Source organism: Gorilla gorilla, chromosome 12 (genome assembly GCF_029281585.2).
Source record: "Gorilla gorilla gorilla isolate KB3781 chromosome 12, NHGRI_mGorGor1-v2.1_pri, whole genome shotgun sequence".
Taxonomy (NCBI): domain Eukaryota; kingdom Metazoa; phylum Chordata; class Mammalia; order Primates; family Hominidae; genus Gorilla; species Gorilla gorilla.
The window spans coordinates 124,510,988-124,537,299 of NC_073236.2; the positions used below are offsets into that span (position 1 = coordinate 124,510,988).

Genomic DNA, 26,312 nt, shown 5'->3' on the forward strand with positions numbered 1-26,312 from the left:
TTCATTGACTTCTTAGGAAGTCTCAGATGGGCTGTCCTCTTTAAGCTTGAGAAAGGGCAAATGACAGTATAAAAGTGACAACTGAGATAATAGGGAAGGAATAATGAAAAAAAAGTATGTCTTAGACTATATGAAGTTAGGCATCTTATAGGGATTCTAACAGGGAAAGACTGAAAAATGTCTTATAAATTTGAACAGTATGTTTCATATACATGATAGATTATATTTTAAACGATATGCAGAATGGCATAAGAAGAGAAAAGAAATGTGCCATAGGAATACAGAGAGAGAAGGGTATCTTATGTATGAGAGTAGTATAAGGACTTATTCACTGGACTAGCAACTGTTGAGCATACTCCAGGACTGTAGACATCTGGGAAAGCTGAATTTAAGTCAAAGTCAAATGGAGATAACACTGGATTATTGGGTAGGTTTTAGACATGGCAAGACATGTCTTCTTGAGAAGACATTCCAGGTAAGAGTAGACTAAAACAAGGAGACATAATCTGGTTAATATCATGTTTAGGTAAATGCAAGTAATTTAATTTGAGTGAAATAAAACTTTATGTAGAAGGGTAAGTGGTTCATGGGAGCAGGCCATAGAGGTGTTTAAGTGGAAGGCAAAAGATTTATTCTTTACCTTTCATATTGAAGGACTGTTAAAGGATTCTCAACGTAAGGTTTGAACATATGCGGTCAAATATGGACTCAAGGACATTGAATGTAAAAGTGGTTCTTTAGGGCTGGGCGCAGTGGCTCATGCCTGTAATCCCAGCATTTTGAGAGCCCGAGGTGGGTGAATCACCTTAGGTCAAGAGTTGGAGACCAGCCTGGCCAACATGGTGAAAGTCCATCTCTACTGAAAATACAAAAATTAGCCAGATGTGATTGTGGGCACCTGTAATCCCAGCTACTCAGGACGCTGAGGCAGGAGAATCGCTTGGACCTGGGAGGTGGATGTTGCTGTGAGCCGAGATTGCACCACTGCACTTGAGCCTGGGCGACACAGCGAGACTCTGTCTCAAAATAAAAAAAAAAAAATTAAAAAAAAAAGTGGTTATTTAATGTCTCACAGAGGGAAAGATATATCGGAAGTGGGGAGAACAAGTAAGACATCAAGGACTTTGGCTTTTATTTCAAATGGTTTCCCAAATTGTTCCTTGACTGAAATTGGTTTCAGTGTTTTTATCTTCCAGGGATGTTTTCTTACCATATATGAGTGTTTTATTGCCATATCTTCTCTCAATTTCTTTCATTCTTCCTGAATGCAGGATTGTGAGAGCCTGTCTTGCTTAGTTTAAGCTCTGGAGCCAATTGCCTGGTTTGAATCCTGGCTTTACCACTTATTAGCTCTGTGGGTTCAGGCAAATTATTTGACCTCTTAGGGTATTTGTTTTTCATTTGTGTGTAATGAGAATAGTACTAGTAGTAATTTTATAGGATTGTTATGACGACTTAGGAATTAGTGCACACAAAACACTTAGAAATGGTACCTGGCACACAATAAGAAATCAGAGGGCTGTGTGTGGTGGCTCATGCCTGTAATCCCAGCACTTTGGGAAGTCGAGGCAGGAGGATCACTTGAGGCCAGGGGTTTGAGACCAGCCTGAGCAACATAGTGAGACCTTGTATCTGGAAAAAAAAAAAGTGTATATACACACACACATACACACACACAGGAAGGAAGGAAAAATAAATCAGGAAAAGGTAGCTGTTTTTATTAATTTTCAACAGTACTTATTTTTATTACTGTCAGCTTGTTCCTATTTTACCAGTTAGTCACTTTGCAACCTTGGTTAACTCTTTGTCAGATGACATTTTTCAGATGAATACATTCATCCCTCAGTATCTGGGGGGGATTGCTTTAGTATCCCTCTTAAGCCCTCCTGCCACCAGGCTACCAAAATCCATGGATGCTCAAGTCCCTGATACACAATGGTGTAGTATTTGTGATAACCTTTGCACATCCTCTTGTATACTTTAAATCTTCTGTAGATTACATATAATACCTAATACAATGTAAATGTTATGTAAATAGTTTTTATACTATATTGTTTAGGGAATAATGACAAGAAAAAATGGTCTGTACATGTTCAGTACAGACACTTTTTGCCCCAGATATTTTGGATACATGGCTGGTTGAATCCAGGGAAGTGGAGCCCACAGGTATGGATGGCCAACTCTACCTTGAAGAAATGTATATAAATCCTTTAATTCAACAGCTTTGGAAAACTTTGTTTTCCTGGTAACCTTGAAAGTTTCTTTTTTACGTCCATTGATGTGATTTTTCTACTGAGAAAATGCCCTTGTTTGGTAGCTTCTCTCCATCCCTTTCCTATCTCTTTTGTGTTTACTGATGAGTTTCTACTAAAACATTGAAAACCAGTAGACTATTATCATGGAAATTATCTTAGATTTATTTTATTGTTCAAAAGAGCTCTAAGAAAATTACTTTCATTTTGGTTGCTGTGGTGCTAATAATATAAGCATGCAAATTATTTTTTGCTGTATTTATTTTTCATTCTATATTTATTAATTTAATCCTTGAAATAGTCTTCTTAGAAAGGTATTGTTAATATTCATGGTTTATAGATGAGAAAAAAATCAATTGGTTATTTTCATATCCTGGAAAATACTCCAAGAATGGGAATCTGTGGTTTGCCATGGGAAATGCTTTGTTCTATACAGAAAGTCACCCTAAGTAGCCATCTTTCTTCATCAGAAATATGGAATGTGTTCTGTGATTTGTGTATTGATCTATTACAGTTGGATTTCTTTTGAATAGAATGTCAGCACTCTGTAGTTAAATGAGTAATATATAATGCCTACTGAAAAGTAATAGGTTGTAACATCTTTGAATATTAGTTAAGGAATTTTATATAACTTTGTAACTGAAACACATAGAATTTGGCTTCAGGGTTAGAAATGTTCTTAATGAATTGCCTTTTTAATTCACAGTGTTTCTTTTTTCTATATTGACTGGGTCATAAATTGAAGAATCTGTTTTCAGCTGATACATAGCTTATGGGGTTACAAATTATCTTTTATAGTTGATCTGTAATTAAAATGTGATTTCAGTTAGAATTATTAAAGACCCCAGAAATCTATAAAGAAAAATCAAGACTTGTTTCTATAGTTGATTAATTGTGCTATTTAATATTCTGTTGACAGTAGTATTGGGATATGGCAAAATTGACTATAAATCTGTTGACATTTAGTACAACATACTTTATTTTCTGTAGCTGCAGCAAAAAATTATTCCTGATCAGGACCAACTGATGGCAATAGCACTAGAGTGCATCTATACCTGTGAACGAAATGATCAACTCTCTCTTTGCTATGACCTACTAGAATGTCTGCCAGAAAGAGGATATGGGTAAGAATACACAGTATGCCAGTCTTACTGTGTTTTTTTATTCTAACAGTTAAAACAAAAACATTGCTTCCCCAAATGCTTACCTTAGAGAATTTTGGGAATGTGAAAAAAACATAAGGAAGAAAATAAAATCATCTGCAACCCTATTGCCTAGGATAAACATTTCTTGTCCTACCAATATATGGGAAGTTCTATATTTTGTTCAACTGTAATTATAATTAAATTCTGAATTTTGTCAAACATGATAATTTCCTATTGAAAAACAAAAATACCACCACGATCTCCACAAAAACTACTTTTTATAAGTCAGTAGGTAGTAATTGTGTTTTTAATGAAGCATTTTTCATATTTATGGGCTAATTATATTTATTCTATGAATTATTTCTTCTTGGCCTTTGCCTGTAGTGCTTCTTTTAAGTAGTGAATGTACCTAATTTTTAACTGCTTTTATGTTTAAATGGAAACGTATATAATATGCTTTTGGATTATTTAGTTGTATGCAAGTCAAATTTGTATGTTTTCTTTGGAAGTCAGGTAGCAATCTAATCCCTCTATTAAATTTAGCACCTATGATAAATTTCACATCTGGAGACATAAATAACAACACATGAAAGAGTGGTGAATACCAGCAGACCTGTTTTAAACTTTTATGACTTTTAACCAAGTCACTTTACTTCTTTGGTCATTAGTTTCCTGATTTACAAAATCAGATATTTAGACAAGAAAGCCTCATTCTCTGTTTTCTCTTTCTCTTTGCTCTCTTTTTATCTTCTCCCTCTTTTCTCTCTTTTCCTTTTTCTTTTAAGGACATTTTTATTTCTTCTTTTTATTTTGGGAAGAGGGGCTCATATCTGACTAAAGGAAATTTTTATTTCTTATGAAGCAAATGATAGCAGTCACCAATTTTGCAATCTACCATGAAAGAGTTATTCATGCAGTCATTAGTGGTACTGAAATCAGGTGAAAGATTGATGATAAAAGGTTATTTGCATGATACCAAAGTATTACCCTAGTGACTTTTTTTTTTTAAGTTTCAAAGTTGAGCTCTAACTGCCATGATCTTAACCAAGTCGTGAAAGGTGGCATAACTTACAGTCAGACAGCCTGACCTTACGTGCCTCCTGATGTGATCCAATATGAAGTACCTGGTCTTACAGCATCCCTTAAGAAATATTTTTGCTAAAGTTGTTTACCCTGAGTCTAATCAGTCTTTTAGGTTGAACTTCTAATTTGCAGTTAATACGGGAAATAGAGAGACAAGGTAAATAACACCATGAAGAAAGCACTAAGACAACTACTGAATGTGGGATATTCTATGCATTAACTGGTCTTTTTACTTTAAACAGTTAGTGTCATTTAGGAAGACAAAATGTGGGGCCGTGGGGAGGCACTTTTCTAAAATAAAGGAGCCTAAAGGGACATGATCTTCCTCTGATTTTTAAATATAAGTAATGTATGAACATAAAGTCAGGGAATTCTAAGACTGGTATTAGTAATATCAGCTGATAAGCAGCTGTTTGCTGCCCACTTTTCCCATCCTTGGATTCCTATCTTCAAAAAGCAAATACTTTCACTGGTAGGTTTTTCCTTGTCTTTGCCTACCTCCTTTAAAATGTTATGCTCGTGTTGTTATTTTTTGATTTTGCAATTTTAGATCATTTTTGACTTCCTTTTATGGAAGTCCTTTCCCTTCTCCCATATCCACTTCTCCTACCATTCTCCAGTATTTTCATCATTATGTTTACGTAAATATTGTTTATACTGCAGAACTAGGTGTGATTTATTTTCCTTTTAATACCACTCTCTGTTTTTCCTGGATTGAATAATTTCCTTTTCTGTTGTTTTCTTTTTTTCCATCACCCTCATGAACTACTTGCAGTCGTGAAAACTAATGATCTGTCTATTCCTTTCAAGTTTTTTTTTTCTCTGTCTCTTCTTCTCTCGCTCTCTTCCTTTTGAAACGTCCTTCTTGGAATTGGTATGAATGAATTGTTCTCTGTGTCTGCTATCCATCTATTATCCCGGGACTTCGTTTGCCTCTCTCTCTCGTGTTGCATATTGCATTTCTTGGTTTTCCTTTCTTCTTTCTTCACTTTTTCCTCATTTTGGTGGAGCATACTGTCAAATAGCTTCCTGTCAAAGATTGCCTGGGAGGTATTTTTTAAAAGACTGTCACATATTAGGAAAATACCACAATTGCACACTTTTACTTGGTAGAAGGTTTAATTGTACATGGAATCATAGACTTAGAATCCTTATCTTGTGAATTTTGAAGGTATTACTCTTTTCTTTCTAGTATTGTTGAGAAGTTCAATGGCATTCTGAATAATCCCTATTTAAATATGGATTTTTTTTAAAGAAGATTTCAATATCTTCATTTTTTATGTTTCTGTTTCATATGTAAATTCATTGTGGTGTTCACTGAATGGCCTAATCCATTCTGGAAATTCATAACCTTTGGACCTTTGGGGTATGTTCTTATATTTTTTCCTTGATAAGTTTATTTGTACTCCTCTTTTTTCTTCCTTCCTTCTTCATGTAGGGAAAGGTAAATCAGAGTGGACTCAGCATCTGTTTATTATTCAGACCTGTACCTGAACACAGGCTACCTCACATCCCTAGTAGAGAGCAGCAGAGTGTAGCAAGTGTGTCTCTGAGAACTGTAGGCCTTCCATAGGCAGCCAAAGGCAGGTAAACTAGATAGTCTTAATAGATTTTTGTAGCAAAGTGTTGTTCCCATCATTTAAAAACCTCAACCCAAAGGCTATCAGTGTGGCAGTAGTCAAATTGCTCTTCCCTGGAGGGTGACAAGAGATGCAGAAGCCCCTGGTTCCTCCGAGAGCTGGAGTGGCAGGGAGTTTCTTCCTTGCTGGGCTCTGTGGGAACCTTATGATTCCTCTGTCAGCTTCATATCTCATTTCTTGTTCCTAAGTCGACCAGGCAAAATCACTGACTTCCAACTCGTGTGCATAACTCTTAAAAGTAAATATATTAGGCTTTGTTTTCCACTAAGGTCAAATAGCATAAATATCAATCAGAGCTTATCTATTAATTATTAAATAGTAATTTGTCTACTTTGAGGAGATTGTCATGGTATCAATAAGCTGATGATATTAAAAACTTTTTTTATGTAGATGTTACAGTTAGGGGATTACCATATTTGTTTTTGAAGACTGTATAGGCTAAGAAATGCCTCTCATGTATACATAGCCAAGAGCTTTTCTTGGCTTCAGATTAATGATTTCTGATGTAACATTTTTTAATGTAAACACAAAAAATGGCTTGATATTTTCTTGTTACTCCATTTATTTCTTTATGATTGCATTTCATGTTTCTAATTTTCTAAGTAAATTATAATTACAAATTAGCCTTGTATTAAAATATAGGGCTCAAAATATTTTCTGTGGTTCTCTTTGTTCTTCATGCCAAGTTTGTCAATTTATATTCTCTCAGTGATTATTTGTTTATTTTTAGTGGTAGTTGTTATTTATCCAGTGGTAAACTATGAATACATCCATTTGCTATTTGAGAAATGACCAATCACTCATTTAATCTAATTAAATGTTTGTGCATCTTACCTAGGCAGATTATTTAATCTGGCTAAAAAAACTTTACTCATTGTGTTCGTGAATGTCAGCTCACAAAGGAAGAATATTGTATCTCTAATATCTATGATAAATGATTATAATAGAGCTGTAAAATGATAATTTCAAAAATATTGCTGAATAAGGCCAGCTGCAGTTACTCATGCCTGTAATCCCAGCACTTTGGAAGGCCAAGGCGGGAGAATCAGTTGAGACCAGTCTGGGGAACATAGGAAGACCCTATCTCTACAAAAAAATTTAAAAATTAGCTGGGTTTGGTAGCGTACAGCTTTAGTTCTAGCTACTTGGAAGGCTGAGCCAGGAGGATCGCTTGAGCCCAGGACACAGAGGTTGCAGTGAGCCATGATCCTGCCACTGCATTCCAGCCTAGGTGACAGAGCAAAACCCTGTCTCAAACAAAACAAAACAAAACAAACAAAAAAAACATACACACACACACACACACACACACACACACACACACACGGCTGACTGAGTATGTTAAGGGAAGTTAGCTCTGATGAATAATCTTCTGAAGGACTTTAAGTAGACTATATCCCACTCATCACTCCTGTCCAAAGCCTGAAACTTAGTTTAAACAGATAATGTAATCTTTGTAAGTTGCACTGATTAATTGTTAAATACATTTAGACCAGGCAGATAGATAGTTTTAAAAATAATGAGGGTTTTTTGTCCAAAGCAGGACATTTTTAATTTTCCAAGTCCAGGAAAAGATTTTTTGTTTGGGCTTATTGTTAATAAAGTCATTGTTTTCTCTGGTGCGGGCCTCCAAGATGACAAAGAAAAGAAGGAACAACGGTCATGCCAAAAAGGGCTGCAGCCACATGCAGCCTGTTCACTGCATGAACTGTGCCCAATGTGCGCCCGAGTACAAGGGCATTAAGAAATTCGTCATTTGAAACATAGTGGAGGCCACAGCAGTCAGGAACATTTCTGAAGCGAGTGTCTTCGATGCCTATGTGCTTCCCAAGCTGTATGTGAAGCTACGTTACTGTGTGGGTTGTGCAATTCACAGCAAAATAGTCAGGAATTGATATCGTGAAGCCTGCAAGGACCGAACACCCCCACGCTGATTTTGACCTGCGGGTGCTGCCCCACAACCCCCACCAAAGCCCATGTAAGGAGCTAAGTCCTTAAATAATGCAGACAGATTATTCTCTGGAGAAAAATACAATGGAAATTGTACTGAAAAAAAAATAAAAAATAAATAAAACCATAAGATCTTGCTGGACTTTAGGTGGAGCATTGCATAGAAGGCACCTGAGAGTGGCAGCGGCAGTGTTTTTCAGTTGAGAGTGTTTGGGACACAGAGTTGTCTAGGATGAAAGAGGACTTTTATAGCAGTTATAATCTTTTTCACCATATCCCTGTATTCACTTGCACATATGTTGTGCCATGCTTAATCTTCCCTACCAGCCACATTTTTATTAGTTTGTGATCTTTTTCATGATGGTGTTTCTCCTAGTCCCTGCTTACTGGCTTCCTCAGAAAGCATTTGCTTTTCACCTTCACTCCCTACTAGGGATTATCTATGTGATGGATATACTTCTCACTGATTCCTTAACGTTGAAGTGGATGGGATTTCCTTCCCTTAAAGCACAAGAGATGATTATGTGGAAGAACTTTTCTGAGTATATGGAATCCTAATGGAAACTTCCTGGAGAGGAGGGGTCCTAAGTTGTGTAGATAGGCCCAGGAGAAAGCCAACATGGCTATGCTTCTTCTTAATCTGTTTTATTGGTTTAAAAGAACAGTAGTAAAGAGTGATTTTACCTTTTACCTTATCTTAAATAAACAATTGATTTATATATTTTTTTACCTTTAAGCACAACTGAACCAAAAGTACCCTAGAAAATAGTTGTTCATATCTGACTAATCTGTAACAGAGAATATTGTTCTACTCTAGCATTTCTTATATAATTCTCTTGAATCATTAATAATGCTGAATGAATTTAGATAATATTGTTATACATTACATATAAGAGAAACATCTTTTTTTCACTTCATTAAGTTTTGTATTTTATTTAAAAAGCTAATACTAAACTTAAGGGCTTTTTTTTTCTTCTTTTAATTTATTAGTGATAAGACAGAGGCAACCACAAAGCTTCATGACATGGTAGACCAACTGGAACAAATTCTCAGGTGAGAAAAATGACAGTTTTTTTTTTTGCTCCATGCTTATTAAGGGAATTTGTCCAAGAAATGTCACATTAAGTCTGCCTGTGAGTCATCGTTTCTACTTTAACGTCATTTTTGTTTGATTGTCTTGGGAGTGAATTTTCTCAACAACAAATACACTGCATCCCTATTGTAGTGGAGTAATAGAATAAGAACATGGTCTTTGAAAACCTACGTTCAAATTTAGACCTTGCCACTTACTAGTTGTGTGATCTTTGGGCCTAGGGTTTTCTTATGTATAATATCTAACTCACAAAATTGTGGAATCAATATTAGATTAAGCATTTAAAGTGCCTCCTACATAGTAGGCACATAAGAAATGTTAGTTCCTACAGCAATTATTGCATCTTTATCAGCAGACAATGTTTATTACCCTAACTTCCTTTTTTAGGGCATAATACATTGAATTGACTATTTGTATTATGTCAAACTGAGTTAGAACCCTCATGCAACACTGGAGGAATATTCTCTACTATTGTAATAAAGTGTTAAACTATCTCTTCTGGAGATTGAAATCATCTTAATTTCCCATGTAGAAAGTCTCATATTTTTACTAATATTTATTTTTATGTTTATATAAATATTCATATTTAACTTTATTGTATTAAAAGTAAAATTTTAAGAATAATAAACTCTGGTCTTCCAATATATAATTGTAGAAATTTATAGCTAATAACATTACTTTACTAATAGTAGTATGTATGATAATTTGGAGTCCACTGATTAGAAATAGTATTCAAATTAATGGACTTTAGTGTAAAAATATTTCAATTGCCTTTAAGGGAACAGAATGTTTTTGTGCACCGTAATATGTGAGTTTAATAGAGAATTAACTCTTCAGTTTCCTGAAGACCTGTGTTTATTATTACCTAGCTTGATTCCTGTTATTCTGTGTTCTGAAAGTTATACAGTTGTATTTCTTGAAAAATGTTTACAAAATCAGCTTTTCCTATTATAGGTTGGCTTGTGCCTGCCGTCCCCACTACCTTCCTAACACATTCAGTTTAGTTTGACTAAGGCTTGTTGGGTTGAGTCAATGTAAATTCATTCTCTACAAATCTGCATAGTTACCTTTATTTCTCTAGTAAAATTGAGAAGAGATAGCTCAAAGAGATACAGTGAAATAAACGTAATTTATTTCATCACATGTCTGGTTGTAACCATGGGTGGTCCCGGTAGTTTTATTATGCCATCAGTACCTCAAGGAAACACTTAACACCCTACAGGTTTCTGTATGATGTTTAGGTTTCACTATTTAGCTTAATTTACTGTGCTTTCAAAATAAGAGCTTTGTATCCTGTTCCACCTGATAGCCCCAGACACTTGATAAATGGTTTAGTATACATAATGCCAGGCGACTTTACTGACGAAACCCATATTCTGAAGAGTTACTGGATTCGATCCAGTAACTCTATTCAGTCCTGTAGTAGTCAGTTCATAAATGTGAGATTTTGTGAGTCAGATCAAGTATTTATATGATGTTGATGATTATAGAATGGGATATCTCAAGAAGATTCTTATGAGACAGAGAGAATTTTTGACATATCTTGTATATTTATAAAATGGATTCTTGACAGAGAATGAGCCTGATGATTTCCAGTTGTCTAACTCTAACATTCTTGGTTTATTGCTTTTCTAGTAGTCTTACCTATAACAGCCTATAACAGAATACTCAATAGGATTAATAAGAGTTAAAACTGTACTGAAAGTATAGATTTGGTTTATTTTACTGACAGGTGCTGTGGCAAAAAGATTTTTGAGATAAAGATAGGTCATGCTTTCTTTTAGTATGCTACTTAGCCCAACTACATTCTAACAAAAGTCAATGAGAAAGGTAAGATTTGTTTAATTATTCGATTTTTTTTTCTTTTTTGCTGAGAATCAACGTTATATGTAAAATTGGATTACACTATGGGATAATTTTTTTTTAATACTAAACACTGAAGGGCTACTTCTATGCCTAAGATTCTTAGACTCTTTTTGTTTGGTAGCAAGACATTAATTCTTTTTTCACTTATAGTGTGTCAGAGCTTTTGGAAAAACATGGACTCGAGAAACCAATTTCATTTGTTAAAAACACTCAATCTAGCTCAGAAGAGGCACGCAAGCTGATGGTTAGATTGACGAGGCACACTGGCCGGAAGTGAGTAATAAAATTAATTGATACTTGGGTCAATTAATTTTAAATATTTTTAAAAGTATTTCTCTTTGACAACCTCATTGTGTTATAACTAATAATAATAATAATAAAATGCACATATTTAAAGTGTAAGTATAATTTGATAAGTTTTGATATGTATGTATAGCCATGGGAAACCATCATTATGATTAAGATAATAAACACATCCAGTACCCCTGAAAGTTTTTTGATTACTCCTTTAGAATCCTTTCTCTCTTGCTTTTCTTTATCGTGCTCCCTTCTCCTCATCAGGGCTACCACTAATCTATTTTCTTTACTTCTGTATATTACTTTGCATTTCCTAGAATTTTATAGAAATCAATCACACAGTGTAACTTTTTTGTTTGTGTGTTTGTTTGGCTTTCACTCAGTATAATTATTTTGTGATTCATCCATGTTGTGTCATGAATCAGTAGTTTATTTCTTTTTGTTTGCTGAATGATATTTCATTGTATGGATTTTTCACACCCTGTTTACCACTTCTCTGTCCATGGACATTTGGGTTATTTTGAGTTTTGGCTTTTACAAATAAAGTTGCTATGACTTTTCATATGCAAGTGTTTGTGTAGACATACGCTTTCATTTCTCTCAGACAAATACCTAAGGATGAAATGGCAGGATCATTTGGTAGGTGAATAGTTAACTTTCAAACACTGCCAAACTGTTTTTTAAAGGATTTGTACTGTTTTACTTTCCTACCACTCTTGTAGGAGAGTTACAGTTGCTGCATCCTACATTGATTGCTCTTCTATATCCTCATCAACATTTGGTGTGGTCAGTGCTTATTTGCTATCTGTATATTTTCTTTACCTGTCTTTAAAACTGAGTAATTTTTCTTTTTATTGAGTTTTGGGAGTTTTCTTATATATTCTAGATATAAGTCCTTTTATTAGATATATGCTTTGCGAAGATTTTCTCCCATTTGTGCCCTGTCTTTTCATTATCTTACCTTTGTGTTTTGAAGAGTATGCTTTTTAAAAATTTGCCTTTTAATCAATTTGTACTTTTTTATTGCTTTGCCACAATGTTTTTCTCCTCCCTTTGTTAGCAAAGTTTTGGTTTTACATTTTACATTTAGACCCATGAACCATTCTAAGAGTCCATTTTTGTTTATTGTTCCAAGTATGGGTCAGAAAACTTTTTGTATCTAATTATTCCTCACCATTTGTTAAAAAAGCCATCCTTTCTCTACTGAATTACCTTTGCAGTTTTCTTGAAATCTGTTGTCAGTGTAAATGGGGGCCTAGTTTTTGATTATTTTGTTCCATTGATCCATTTATTTATTTTTCTTGCCATACCATGCTGTGTTAATTATTGCAGATTTCTATTAAATATTGAAATGAGGTAACATTAGTCTCCCAGCTTTGTTTTTTTTCCCCCAAAGTTGTTTTGTTTATTATAGGGCCTTTGCAGTTCCATATACATTTTAGAATAAGCTTACCAATTTCTTCATTTGGAATTTTGATAAGGATTACATCAAATCTGTAGGTCGATTTGGAGAGTGTTGCTATCCTAAATCAATATTAAGTCTTCCAATCCATGAACACTGGATGTCTTTCCGTTTACTTAGTTCTTCTTTAATTTCTTTAAATAATCTTGTAGTTTTCAGTGTACTATTCTTGCATTTATTTTGTTAAATTATTCTTAAGTATTTTATTCTTGATTGGTCCTATTGTAAAGGGAATTTCTTTCTTAATTTCATCTTCAGATTGTTCCTTCCTAATGCGTAGAAATACAGTTGATTCTTCAGTTTATTGGTCTTATGTCCTCTACCTTTTCTGGGCTTACTTATTAGCTCTAATAGTTTTTCTTTGCAGACTTCATGGGATTTCCTATATAAAAGATTACACTATCACAGGAAGGTAGATCTTCGTGTGATAGTGTTTCTTTACAATGTGAGTTTCTAGCAAGATACTTTCTCCTCTCCAAGCTTTTTTTTGTTGTTGTCATATAATTTACTTTTATGTATGTTAAAAACCCCACTTTGCATTGTATTATTATTTGCAAGCAGTAAACTATTTTTTAAAGTGATGTAAATAATGTGAAAAATGTGTTGCATGTTTACGCATGTAGTTACCATTTCTGGCCCTTTTTATTGTTTATGTAGACTTATGTTTCCATCTGGTTGCATTTTCTTTTTGTCTGGAAGGCTTTTAATTTTTTTTTGTAGTGCTAGGATGCCAGTGATTCATTTGTACATCTTTGTTTGTTTAAAAAAGTCTTTATTTCACATTTTTCTCTGAAGGATATATTCACTTGGTATATAAGGATATATTCACTTACAATGTGACAGTTTTTTTTTTTTTTTTTTTTTTTAGTATGCTACGGTACAGAAATTGCTCCACTGTCTCCTAGCATGCATTTTTTTCCAAAGAGAAATCTGCTGTCAAAGTTAATCTATTTCTGATGTGTTTCTCATATTTTTTAAATTGCTATTGTGAATGTCTCTTTTTGACATCAGTTTCAAATTTAATTTCATGGTGTAGTTTTCTTTATAAAGCATCTTGGATCTTGGATCTTGGGTCTTTGGGTTTATAGTTTCCATCCAACTTGGAAAATTTTTGCATATTTCTTCTCCTTTATCTTCTGCTCCTCTCCTTTCAGGACTCCAATTATACATCTATTAGGACCTTTCAGGTTGCCTCATGGCTCATCAATACTGTGTTACTTGTTTATTTGTTTTAATATTCTTAGGTATTTTTGTTTCATTTTGGATAATTTCTATCGCTGTTTTTTAAAGTCCACTAAATCTTTTTTTCTCTCATGTCTCATCAATTTGTACATTCATTATATTTTTCCTTAAGAGTTTTTTTTTAAATCTCTAAGAGTTCAATTTTGGTTTTTATTAAACTTTCATGCCTCATTAACTTTTTGAACATACGTTAAACAGTGATAATACATTTTAAAACACTCTTGTCTGTTTTTCTAACACCAGCGTTTGCTTTTTCTAACATTTATCTTCTTTTTAAAAGCATCTTTCTAACATCTGTGATACCCATCTAATATCTGGATAGGTTTTGAATAATTTTTTCTTCATTATCTGTCATATTTTTCATGTCTTTCAATGCAAAATAATTTTTTTTTTTTTGAGATGGAATCTTGCTCTGTCGCCCAGGCTAGAGTGCAGTGGTGCGATCTTGGCTCACTGCAACCCCCACCTCCAGGGTTCAAGTGATTTTCCTGTCTCAGCCTCCCGAGTAGCTAGGATTACAGGCACGCTGCATGCCCAGCTAATTTTTGTATTTTTAGTAGAGACAGGGTTTCACCATGTTGGTCAGACTGGTCTCAAACTCCTGACCTGGTGATCCACCTGCCTCTGCCTTCCAAAGTCCTGGGATTACAGGCATGAGCCACCATGCCTGGCTGCAAAATAATTTTATTGAATACTAGACATTATGAGTTTTTCCTTCTTGTATGCTATCATATTTTTGTATTTTTATAAATTTTCTTTTTTAAAAAATTAAGTCTTATTTTATATATTTAAAGTATACAACACGATGTGATGGGATACATATAAATAGTAAAAAGGTTACTATGGTGAAACAAATTAACATTCATCATCTCACATAGTTATCTATTTTATTTTGTTTGTTTGTGTGGCAGGAGCAGCTAAAATCTACTCTTTTAGCGTGATCCCATATACAGGACAATTTTATTACGTATAGTTCTCATGGTGTACAGTAGACCTCTAGGCTTGTTCATGTACACATCTGCTACTTTGTATCCTCTAATCTGCATCTCCTTATTTGTCCCCTCCAACCATTTATAGTAACCACTGTTTTGGTGTCTATTTCTTTATATTTGATTTTTAAAAATTTTACATGTAAGTGAAAACATGCAATATTTTTCTGTGTCTCATTTATTTCACTTAGCATAAATATTCTTGTACTTTTTTCTGGGACATGGTTAATTTACTTGCAAACAGTTTAATCTTTTTGCTTTTTGCAGTTGAGATGGAGGAAGAGCTCCTTCTAGGGCTAATTATTCCCCATAACTGAGCTAAGACTCTGCTTAATGCCTGTGTGTCTTGAGGTTTTCCAGCATGTGTGAGCTTGACATGTTTTCTTTTTCCCCTTTTCTTTTCCTAGCCTCAGGCAGTTTTATCATAGGCGTTTATGGCTTCTGCTTGTCTGAATATTCGTGGGGACCCTTCGCAGATCTTGGGAATTTCTTCCAGTTCTGCTGTGTCTTCCCTGGTGCTTCATCCTGCATGTGCTTTATCTGCTTTGGTTTCTCTGGAATTTTAGTTCTGTCTTCTCAATGCAGGGACTCCACAAGTCTCTGCTTAGATTGATCCTTTCTTGTGCTGTGGCCTGGAATCTTTCTCAAGGCAGTAAACTGGGATAGTCTTAAGAGTCATCTCAGCAGTGAGCCATGATCGTGCCACTGCACTCCAGTCTGGGTGACAGAGTGAGACCTTGTCTCAAACAACAACAACAAAAAAGACTTGTTTTTATCTCTCAGGGATCACTGTCTTTCATTGCCTGATGTCCAGTATTTTTGCATATTTTTACCTGTTTTAGCCTGGAGATTTAATTCATTTCCTTTTGCTTAATCTTTTCTGAATGTGAACATCCCTTTGGAAGTTCCCCTTTGATCCATGTCTTTCATGTCTTCTAAATTCCTGTAAGGAAGTCATATTAGGAAATTATCTTGACTCGGGAATCAGATGACTTGGGTTCTGGTTCTAACTCCACAGTATACCATCAACTATTTTTTATAAAAAAGATGTTTACTGCTTCATACATTTTTATAAAATGATCATACCATACCCATGTAGCCAGCAATTAAATGAAGAAATAGTGCATTATTCTTCTGTCAATATGGGCTTCCCTGAGGCTAAGATTAGAGTGTAAGTTGTTTGTTTGGAAGGTAATTCTAGCCTCACATCAGTAGGAGAATGGGGAACTGATAAAGGAAAGAAAAGGGAGCCAATACTGGTTGTATTACATAAGCAGGTTTTCCACTGTGGACTAGGGCTCAGTATTGCTGGGGTCATCTGGGAGTTGGAGAACTACTCATCTACCCTCTCGTGGCTATCATTGTTTGAGAGCCGGTCTGACGAGTGTTAACTCCCTTACACTTCCAGCATAACTAAGGATGCCATTTGGCAGTGGAAGTCCTCAGACAGAAGTCTGGTTGCTAAAGTAGGATGCTATCCATGTGTATAAAAAGCTCACAGCAGTGAGAACTGAGTGTATATATATATGGATTGTTTGTGCTATAAGTTACTCCCCTTCAAAACACTAAAACGCTATAGATTAACTTTGCCTCTTTTTTTTACTTTATATAAATGGAATTATATAGTATATACATTTGTATGTAGCTTCTTTCTCTCGACGTTATGTTTGTGAGATTCCTCTGTATTGTTGGTATAACATTAGTTTGTTCATTCTCAATGTTGCGAAGTATTCCATTTTGTGGACGTAACTCTTTATTTATACATTGTCTGTTGATGGACATTTGAATTGTTTCTTAGTTTCTCCTGTAATTAATACTACTGCTATGAATAAATTTGTACTTATCTGTCTTCTGCTGTACATATTTCTGTCCTTCACTTGAATATCTACCTAGGAGTGGAATTGCTGAGTCATAGGGTGTACCTGAGTTCAACTTTAGAAGATTCTGCCAAACAGTTTTTCAAAATGGTTGTACTGTGTATATTTCTGTCAGCAATGCATAAGAGTTATGTCACTCCACTATGTCACAAATACCTGATACTGATTTTCTTTTCTCCCATTTTAACCATTTAGATGGGTATATAGTAGCATTTCATTGTCTTTTTAAAATATGCATTTCTTTTTTTTGTTAATATGCATTTCTTACATGACTAGTGAAGTGGAAAACATTATAAGGGTATCAACACATTAAATACCTAAGAATAAATCTAACATGAGATGTGCAGGACTAATGAAGTGGAAAACTTTATAATAGTATCAAAACATTAAATACCTAAGAATAAATCTAACATGAGATATGCAAAAGTATCTGTATGAAAATTATGAAACATTGTTGAGATCCATTAAAGATCTGAAGAAATGGAGGAATACCTCATGTTTATAGATTGGAAGAATCAATAGTGGAAAGGTGTCAATTCTTCTCACTCATCTGTTTTTTTCCTGCATTCCCAATAAAAATTCCAGCAAATGTATATATTCATTTGAGAGTTGCACAAGTATAGAATCTTTGATAAAAACATTATGACAGGTACTTTAGTTGATGCTCAGAAAATATTTACTGTGTTGCTTAATAAAGATTTGGCGAATGGGCCAGGCACAGTGGCTCATGCCTGTAATCCCAGCACTTTGGGAGGCGGAGGCGGGCAGATCGCTTTGAGTTTAGCAGTTCAAGACCAGCCCAGGCAACATGGCAAAACCCTGTTTTTACAAAAAACAAACAAATATTAGCTGGGTGTGGTTGCTTAGGCTTGTAGTCCCAGCTACTAGGGAGACTGAGGCTGGAGAATCGCTTGAGCCCAGGAAGTGGAGGTTGCATTGAGCCGAGATCTTGCCACTGCACTCCAGCCTGGGCAACAGAGTAAGAGACTGTCTTAAAAAAAAAAAATTTCCAGATGAATGACTTATTCATTTTTTAATATGTGTTGCTTAAAACACTGATAATTTTTAGCTACTCATTTCAAAGGAATAAGTGAGAATAAGTGAGTGAAAAGATAATGACAGATTTTAAAAATCTGGAAAAACTTTGTTTCATTTTGTCTCTTTCTATATTGTCATCATTTAAAGTAGAACATCTAATGAAATTAGAAATTTTGCTAAGTTCTTTGGAAGTTCATTTAGAGCCAGTTACAATAGAGACAGGAAAACTGAACAATTAATATTCATACATTCATTACGCCTGTAATCCCAGCACTTTGGGAGGCCGAGGCGGGCGGATCACAAGGTCAGGAGATGGAGACCATTCTGGCTAACATGGTGAAACCCTGTCTCTACTAAAAATACAAAAAATTAGCCAGGCGTGGTAGCAGGTGCCTATAGTCCCAGCTACTTGGGAGGCTGAGGCAGGAGAATGGCGTGAACCCGGGAGGCAGAGCTTGCAATGAGCTGAGATTGCACCACTGCACTCCAGCCTGGGCAACTCCTTCAAAAAAAAAAAATTAATACTTCATAATTGTGCATTTATTTATGAATTGTTATTTACATTATTTAATGAATATTTTATTATGGATTTTGACATACTTTATGTCAGTATTATGCTTGATGTCTGGCTTACAAAGAAAAAGATATCATACCTCCCTGGTCCAGAGGGGGATACACTCAATTAATATGAAGAGAATATTTATAAAGGCTATGAAGGCCATGAGAGAACTAACAGATTACTCTGTAGAAAAATTGGCAACATAGTGCATCCAATATATATTTAAAAAAAGAAAAGAAAAATTGGCAACAGAGTTGAAAGACATTTCAATTAGATGATATCCAAATGGTCAATAAAGAAACTAACAACTTTTTGACCTAGTAGTCATTTAGTTTATGCATAAAATAAAGGGTAACTATGACTTGGAGGTGCTTGCCGGACAGTAGGTGGAGATGCTGCCATGAAGGTGGACATGAAGATCAGCACAGAAGTCCGAACTGGAGTTATGAATTTGAGAGTGATCCCCATGTGTGTATGGGACAGTTAAATTCCAGATCTGTAGGGAGACTACATAAAAATGTAAAGAAGCTGGGAAAAAAAGCCACCTCAAGCACTAATCCTGAAGGAGTAGAATTAAGCAAAGGCAACTTTTCAAGAACTTTTAAAACATATTTTGTTTACCTAAATTTTAGGATTTAGAGATTCAGTTTAACCCAACTATCAAAGTAAAAATAAAATCCAGCAGTAAAAACACACTATTGTATATTCCTTCCTATCTTTTAAGAGCTGGCTCCAACACATCTTCCAGGAAACCTTGTTTGACTCCTCCAAGCTTAATTGAATTCTCTTTCCTAGAAATTCCTAAGCGTTTTGTATCTACCTCTCTGACTGTCTCTTGCAGCTATACGGTGTTACACTGCAACTATACTACAGTCATTAACACATGTGCCTTAAGTTCCCTTCTAGATCATAATTTCTCCAGTGCAAGTGTTATAGCCACCATACACCTCAGTTACGAATTTACATATCAATGGCCCTCTCTGGTAATTTAGGTAGCTTTGACTATTTAAATGCCTTAAGATTTCTTTATAGCTACAAATGGATGGCCAGTATTTCCGAGATCATGCTGATTTTACTCTAAAATCTACCTTTCAGCAGGAAAGCATTGCAATTGCTGCTAGATTACCTACCACCCCATCTCCCCCACCCCCCCAGATTAGTTCCCTAAATACTTACGGAGTCCCTGAAGTTAATTTCTACTCATGGTAATCTATTTACTGTGAATATGTAAGAGAATGTGATGCCTGTTTTCACAGTAGTTGACCTGAAATTAATCTTAATTATTTTATGCATATTTTCATGGCTTGGCCTTCACTACCCACAGAATATTCTTATACATATTCTAAAGGGTGGCAGATGTCAGCAAATCTTCACAAATGCAAGTTTTACGAACTTGAGTACACTACTATTTCTCCCTGGGAAATCCACATCTATTCCAAAGCTGCAACTAATGCATTCGTGTTCAGGATCTGTCTGTTAATTTGCAAACCTCTTGGTTTCTTCAAGTTCTGCTCTTGATTCTTATTTACTGAATATATTCTTAAAAAGGCCATTGTAAGTAACGCGTAGTAGTTTATTTTTATTAGAACCTGTACTTACGGCTAGCCATGTGCGAGAAAACATTAGTACCATCTGCCCCAGTGTTGATGGCTTCCAGAAGAACAGCTGGGCTGTAAGAAATTGAATTCAGCTAGACAGTGCCTAGGTCTGATTTTATCAAGTGTGTGCAAGATGGACACTTACTTCAGCAAACATTCTGCTACTTCTCTGCCTGCAAGCAATCTGAAAGAGCCCTCCAGTTTTTTGAAGGCTAAAGAGTTAATGTACCCAGGTCAAACAAATGGAAACAGTATATGGATTGTCCTGAAATACTTGAAATATATCAGTTTGTTTTGTGTATTTGTGTGCTGGAAGAAAAAAAGTGTTATGCCTAATTGCATGTGGAACAAGAGTAATTGTTCCTTTTGTATAATAAATATTAAATGCATAGGGAAATGAAGCATGTGCTTATTAAAAATTTTAGGAGAAAAAAATTTTAAAGACTATATTTTTTGCTGTAATGATCCCAAATATATACTTTCTCTATAGCAATAACTATTAAACACATACAATCTATCTGCCCTGTTTTTAATGCATAGTGTTTGGAAATAGTGATGGTTTTTAAAGGCATTGTAAAAGATAAAAAGATGCATGAAAAAGAAACATTGTCTAGTTGGTATTTGACCAATTTAAAACAAAAACCTGCTCTTCCTGAATAATGATATTCATGATTATGTAGAGTGTCAAGACTAGAAAGTAAACATAAATGGTGATTCCAAACTCATGTGTATTTAACTAAGATGAACTTTGGAGAGAGGCAGAGAGAATTACAGTATATTGTCTCTCCTACTAGAAACAATATTAGAATCATATACGTGACTTAAAAAATAAAAAACCAAGATGTATTTGTAATTTCAGATTCATTCATTCACATTTGTTGAATGTTTACCAGAAAAATGGGGGGGGGCGTCTTTTCATATATTTTAGTATAAGTTAATCTTTATGCTGTACAAAAAGGGAATCTAAAGTTCAGAGAGATTAGAAAATTTATTCAAATCCATGGGTAATTTAGCTTATTCTTTTATTTAGGAGCATCTTGCTTCAATGCCTGTGTTTTGTCAAAATTAATCTCATTTATTACTTATCACTGAGGTGGGCTTCCAGTGAGGAAAGTGAAAGTCAAGAATATTAAATGACTTGCTCACAATCACACAACTAATTTGTGACTATGGGTGAATTTGGGAACAAAACCCTTTCCCTTGCTATGGGAGAATCTGACCATTAATTTCCTAGCTCTGTAACTCTGGAAATCAATATAACGTGGTTTTTAATCAAGCAGATTATAGAGGCCTCACTACTTAGATAAAACAGATCCCTGATTGGTAAATTGCCTCTGGCCTGGAGGAACTGTAAATGAACTGGAAATACCTGATAGGGGCTTTATGCTTTGGGCTTTCCTGAGTGTGTTGCAAGAGATATTGACTGTTTTAGGACATGAAGCTTCTTCCTAAGCCGGACACAGCAATGCCAGCAACTACTGTCTGAGGCTCTGGCTTCTTGTACTGGGGCGGTCACCTGAGAAGATAACTCCTGGAGTGCTCTGTGAGTTGCTTTGTGGACTGCTGCCAGTAGTCTCACTGTAAGAAGCAACTGATGCTGCCCTGCTGGTGAGCCGCGATTCTTGTCCCCCAGACTGATGGCAAATGTGGCCTGCGGTTGTCCTATGGATGTGAATGTTCAGTTGAAGTCAAGAAGACTCCTTGACAGGGATTGCTGAGTGATGAAGATGGAATTTGAAACCAACCTCTCTCATCAAGCTATATCATAGCTGCTTTATCTTGCAGTGGTTCATTTTACCTTAGAAACTCACAGCTTCTTTACCTTTACTGTAATTACCATTCAATTCCATTCCAGCCTGTGTCTGCTCAGGCTATGACAGACCACTTTGTCACCATCTCTAGCAGTGATGCATAGCTGCCCAACTTTCCCCTCTATCTTTAGTCCAAGTGTTTTCCTGTCTATTTAAAGGAGATATATTCTTTTTGATCATTTGGGAGCTGATGTGGATGTAGAGTGGTGGTACCAGTTTTTGTTTTTTTAACTTTAGATCATTTGAAGAAAGAGATTTTAATTGTTTTCTTTCCCTCTTCCTTGTCTTTTTTTATGTGTTTTTCCAGGCAGCCTCCTGTCAGTGAGTCTCATTGGAGAACGTTGCTGCAAGACATGTTAACTATGCAGCAGAATGTATACACATGTCTAGATTCTGATGCCTGCTATGAGGTAACTCTAGAACCATATACGATTTTTTTTAATTCAACAATTTTAATTGTTATGGTTTATTGGATACAAGAATGATGACCATAAGCTACCCTGGAAGTAATATTATTTAATAATAGCTAATAACTGACTAGTGCTTTATAGGTTGAGCACTTTATTCCTTAACCTCCTGTCTCCCTTGTCTTTTTTCATTGCAACACTATCTGTTTAGTAGGTTAATCATCAGCTAGAAAATGTGAATCGTACTTGACTTTTCTCACTTCCATAGTTTTGGTGGTCACTAACACTTGTCTAATGCATCTGAGAAAGACTTTCAAATCTGTCCTGTCTTCATCTCTGCTGAACTGCAGCAATCCCCCTACTTGTTTCCCTACTTCCAACTCTCTGGTTTACACTGATAAAGAGTATTTTTCTAAAACAAATCTTTTCATGACACACCCCTTCTAAAAATTTGTTGTTGTTCCATATCAATAATCAAAAAGTAGCTCTACTCCTTAGCATGACATAGAAAGCTATAGAAGATGCCAGCTCCCTCACCTCTTCCACTTTTGTCACTGTCCACCATGTACCCTATGTTGCAGTAGCGCCATCAAGCCTGTCATCATTTCCTCCATCCACCGTGTTCTTTCATGTTTCCCTCACTTTGCACACATTGTTCCCTTGGCCTGGAATATATTCCTCTTTCCTTTACCTAGAAAACTCCTAATAAAAGTTCAGAACTCAGCTCACTAATTATCTTTGTCCTTCCTCATAAGTTGCCTCTACTGTGGTCTTTCTTTAAAATGTAGTTATTTGTTTATTTGTGCATTGCTTCCATTTGATCCTCAGCTCCTTGACAGGCATTATTATATCATGTGAACTATCATATCCCCTAGTGCATATTATAACATATGGAATATAAAGGATACGTAAGAAATAGTTGTCAGTTGACTGGGAGTATAATCCAGGGGGATTTACTCATTAATTTGGAATAGATATGTACACGTGTGTGTGGGTGTGTGCGTGCGCGCGTGTGTCCAATTGCCAAGTCAGAGGCAGAGTATCAGTATATATATTTCCATTTTCTGTGTGTAAAATCTCCAAGTCAAAGGCAGTTTACCAATATATATATTTCCGTTTGTGTGGAAAAAATGACCTAACTCATTTTTAATAACATGCAGTCTAAAACAAGTTTTTTTAATTAGAATTTTCTTGTTAAATAAGCCAGACACAAAATCATAAAGAGTATTTCTTGTGTCGCTTTGCTCTTATACCGCAAAGCATAACCCATTGATGAAATCAGAATTGTAAAAATAGGTCTCTGCTTTGTGACATTGTTTAGTTTTTGAATTCAGGGCGATTTTAACAAAAGTGTGCTAATGTAGACTGTTGAGAAATGAATGGTTTTATATTTGAATTTCAAGTTTTTAAATGCATGAATAACTAATGTTTTTATTGATGATTGCAGTCTCTGACCACATACAACTGCCATTGTCTTCCCCTTTTGCATCTAAAGCAAAACCTGAAACCAACTTCATTAGAACATAATTTGTATGCACATGAGATCTAAAACCCAACTGTCACTAGTGTGTTTGAGGTAGTGTTTGTGCATTGCAGTGGCATTATTTTGATACATTCCTGTTTCTGATTCTGATTGCAAAATTGGCAGTAAGTATATTATATTTGAGTTAGTTTCTGTGTGGAGTAATCCATCAAAACAACTTATTATATTACATTTTAAAAATATTTTAACACGTTTTTATTAGGCTTTGATATGTTAATGACTTCTGTCCATGGGTCTCCCTTGTTGAGAAAACATTTGAAAGCATATTATAACAGTTTTGAAAAGGCTCTAGGAGACAGTAATATAGATTTGACAAACTTAAAATTTTAAATATAATTTAAAATATGCTATGTTGTCTTAGTGACTTGGTTGTTAGATTTTGCTGTCCTTGGAAAATAATTTGAAAGTTCAGTGGCATAATTTTGAAAATGTTAGATAAAGATTTGTATATAGCCTGTGGAACAGAAATCTATGTTGTTCATTTTAGCAAACTGTTCCAAGTTTGAGGGTGAATATATTTTTCAGTATTGGACATTGACTCCTTATGGCTTACTTGAGTAGACCAGAGAAATATGGAGAAACTATGACATATAAGTCATTTGGATTAGACATATTGTAAGCCGTTTTTATCTGTCAGATATAAGTGATTAGGGTTGCTCTTTAATAGTTTGCTTTCTGTCACAGTATCTATTTTATAGCGGATCCCTCTTAGATATAGTGTTTTTATCCTTATCAGATATCTTAGCAAAGACTTGTCTAAAAACGCCTTCTGCAGGAAGCCTAGACACAAAGAAGTGAAAATAAGAGCATCCTATGAAGATTGGATGGTCTTCTTAATTATATTGAAACTCTTGCTTCTCCATTAAATGTTACTTTTTAAAAATCTCTTATTTCTGTGCTATCCTTATCCAACTGTAGAGTGACAGGGAAGTGCATTTTTGGGGAAGTTCTTAGACTAATTATATGTAACATTGTTAATGTACGTTTAAAAGGATTGCTTTGTTTATATAAATCTCAATTATAGAAGTAATTTTATGTTAATTGATGTTGTTAGTTGTCTAGTAGAGTACAATGATATTTGTATGAATACCTTCAGTGTCTCTTGTTTATTTAAATAATTTTTAATATGTACGTTATTAAAAAACTCTACATTATAATATATTGTAATTTTAATGACTGGTTGTAAGTATAGCATTTGTGGTGTGGCTATTTAGTTCATAAGACTGAATTCAGATGCTTCAAGCAGTTATGAATTATATGTATTATATTCAAAGATTTTTCTTTTAAGAAATTAAAATGGGGCTGCATGCAGTGGCTCATGCCTTTAATCCCAACACTTTGGGAAGCCAAGGTGAGAGGATTGCTTGAGCCCAAGAGTTTGAGACCAGCCTATGGGCAACATAGCAAGAACCCATATTAAAAATGAAAATTAAAATTAGGGAAAAAAAAACCCAGAAATGGTTAAAAATAGTTTTAAGCAAAATGGGCCCTGTTGAGAGTGGGACAGTATGTGTAATCCTGTTTTTAATGAATATCAACTTTGGATACTTGACCCAAGTATTTATTGTAATAAATTAAAATATTATGCTTAATTTTGGTTTAGTCAATGAAATTATTCTTTCTAAAAGATTGAGTTTTTTTAATTGAGGAGAAAGTCACATAATGTAAAATTAACCATTTCAAAGTATACAGTTCATTGTCATTTAGTACATTTACAGTGCTGTGCAGCCACCACCTCTAGGGTGGATGTGTTTTTAATTTCTTTCATTTGGATTTCAGAGCCTTCATTTCACTGAGAACTGAATCTTCCCTCTCTATAACTAATTCTAGTTTCTCCTTTTTTCCAGATATTTACAGAAAGCCTTCTGTGCTCTAGTCGCCTTGAAAACATCCACCTGGCTGGACAGATGATGCACTGCAGTGCTTGTTCAGAAAATCCTCCGGCTGGTATAGCCCATAAAGGGAAACCCCACTACAGGGTCAGCTACGAAAAGAGTATTGACTTGGTTTTGGCTGCCAGCAGAGAGTATTTCAATTCTTCTACCAACCTCACTGATAGCTGCATGGATCTAGCCAGGTAGAATAACTCTATATTCTTCCCTAAGATGGAGGGGGAAAGTCAGAATGTACAAACTGCATTGTTATTCTTTTCTTTACCAAATATATTATCACAGGTACAGATTGACTACACTATATGGGGTACAGGTATTTTTTGCTTGAATATAAGAAGAAAAACTATGTTATGAATGTCCATCAGCTTCTTAAACATTTTTCTCCAGCGCGCTTTCCCGTGGTCATTTTTGCTGATTATAAGGCTGTGTATTTCTCTTCTGTTGGAAGAGATTCATGTGATAGCCTATAAATTCAAGTTCTGAAAATTTTCAGCATGCGTAGGTAATGCCTGTCTCGTTCATGTAGCTTTCACTTTGTTTAGAGACAAGGGACCTAAATGCCAGGGCA

General features: G+C 35.0%; 1 protein-coding gene across 3 annotated transcripts in view; it reads left to right on the forward strand.

The window, feature by feature from the left end:
- NBAS (NBAS subunit of NRZ tethering complex) overlaps nucleotides 1–26,312 on the forward strand; it is a 394,628-nt gene that overhangs the window by 157,490 nt on the left and 210,826 nt on the right. For all 3 annotated transcript variants that reach the window (XM_004028860.5, XM_063696052.1, XM_063696053.1), the window contains exons 26-30: nucleotides 3,243–3,376; nucleotides 9,061–9,123; nucleotides 11,180–11,302; nucleotides 22,210–22,312; nucleotides 25,700–25,929. In XM_004028860.5, coding sequence (XP_004028909.2) covers nucleotides 3,243–3,376; nucleotides 9,061–9,123; nucleotides 11,180–11,302; nucleotides 22,210–22,312; nucleotides 25,700–25,929 — 653 coding nt within the window. The remainder of the gene's footprint in view (nucleotides 1–3,242; nucleotides 3,377–9,060; nucleotides 9,124–11,179; nucleotides 11,303–22,209; nucleotides 22,313–25,699; nucleotides 25,930–26,312) is intronic.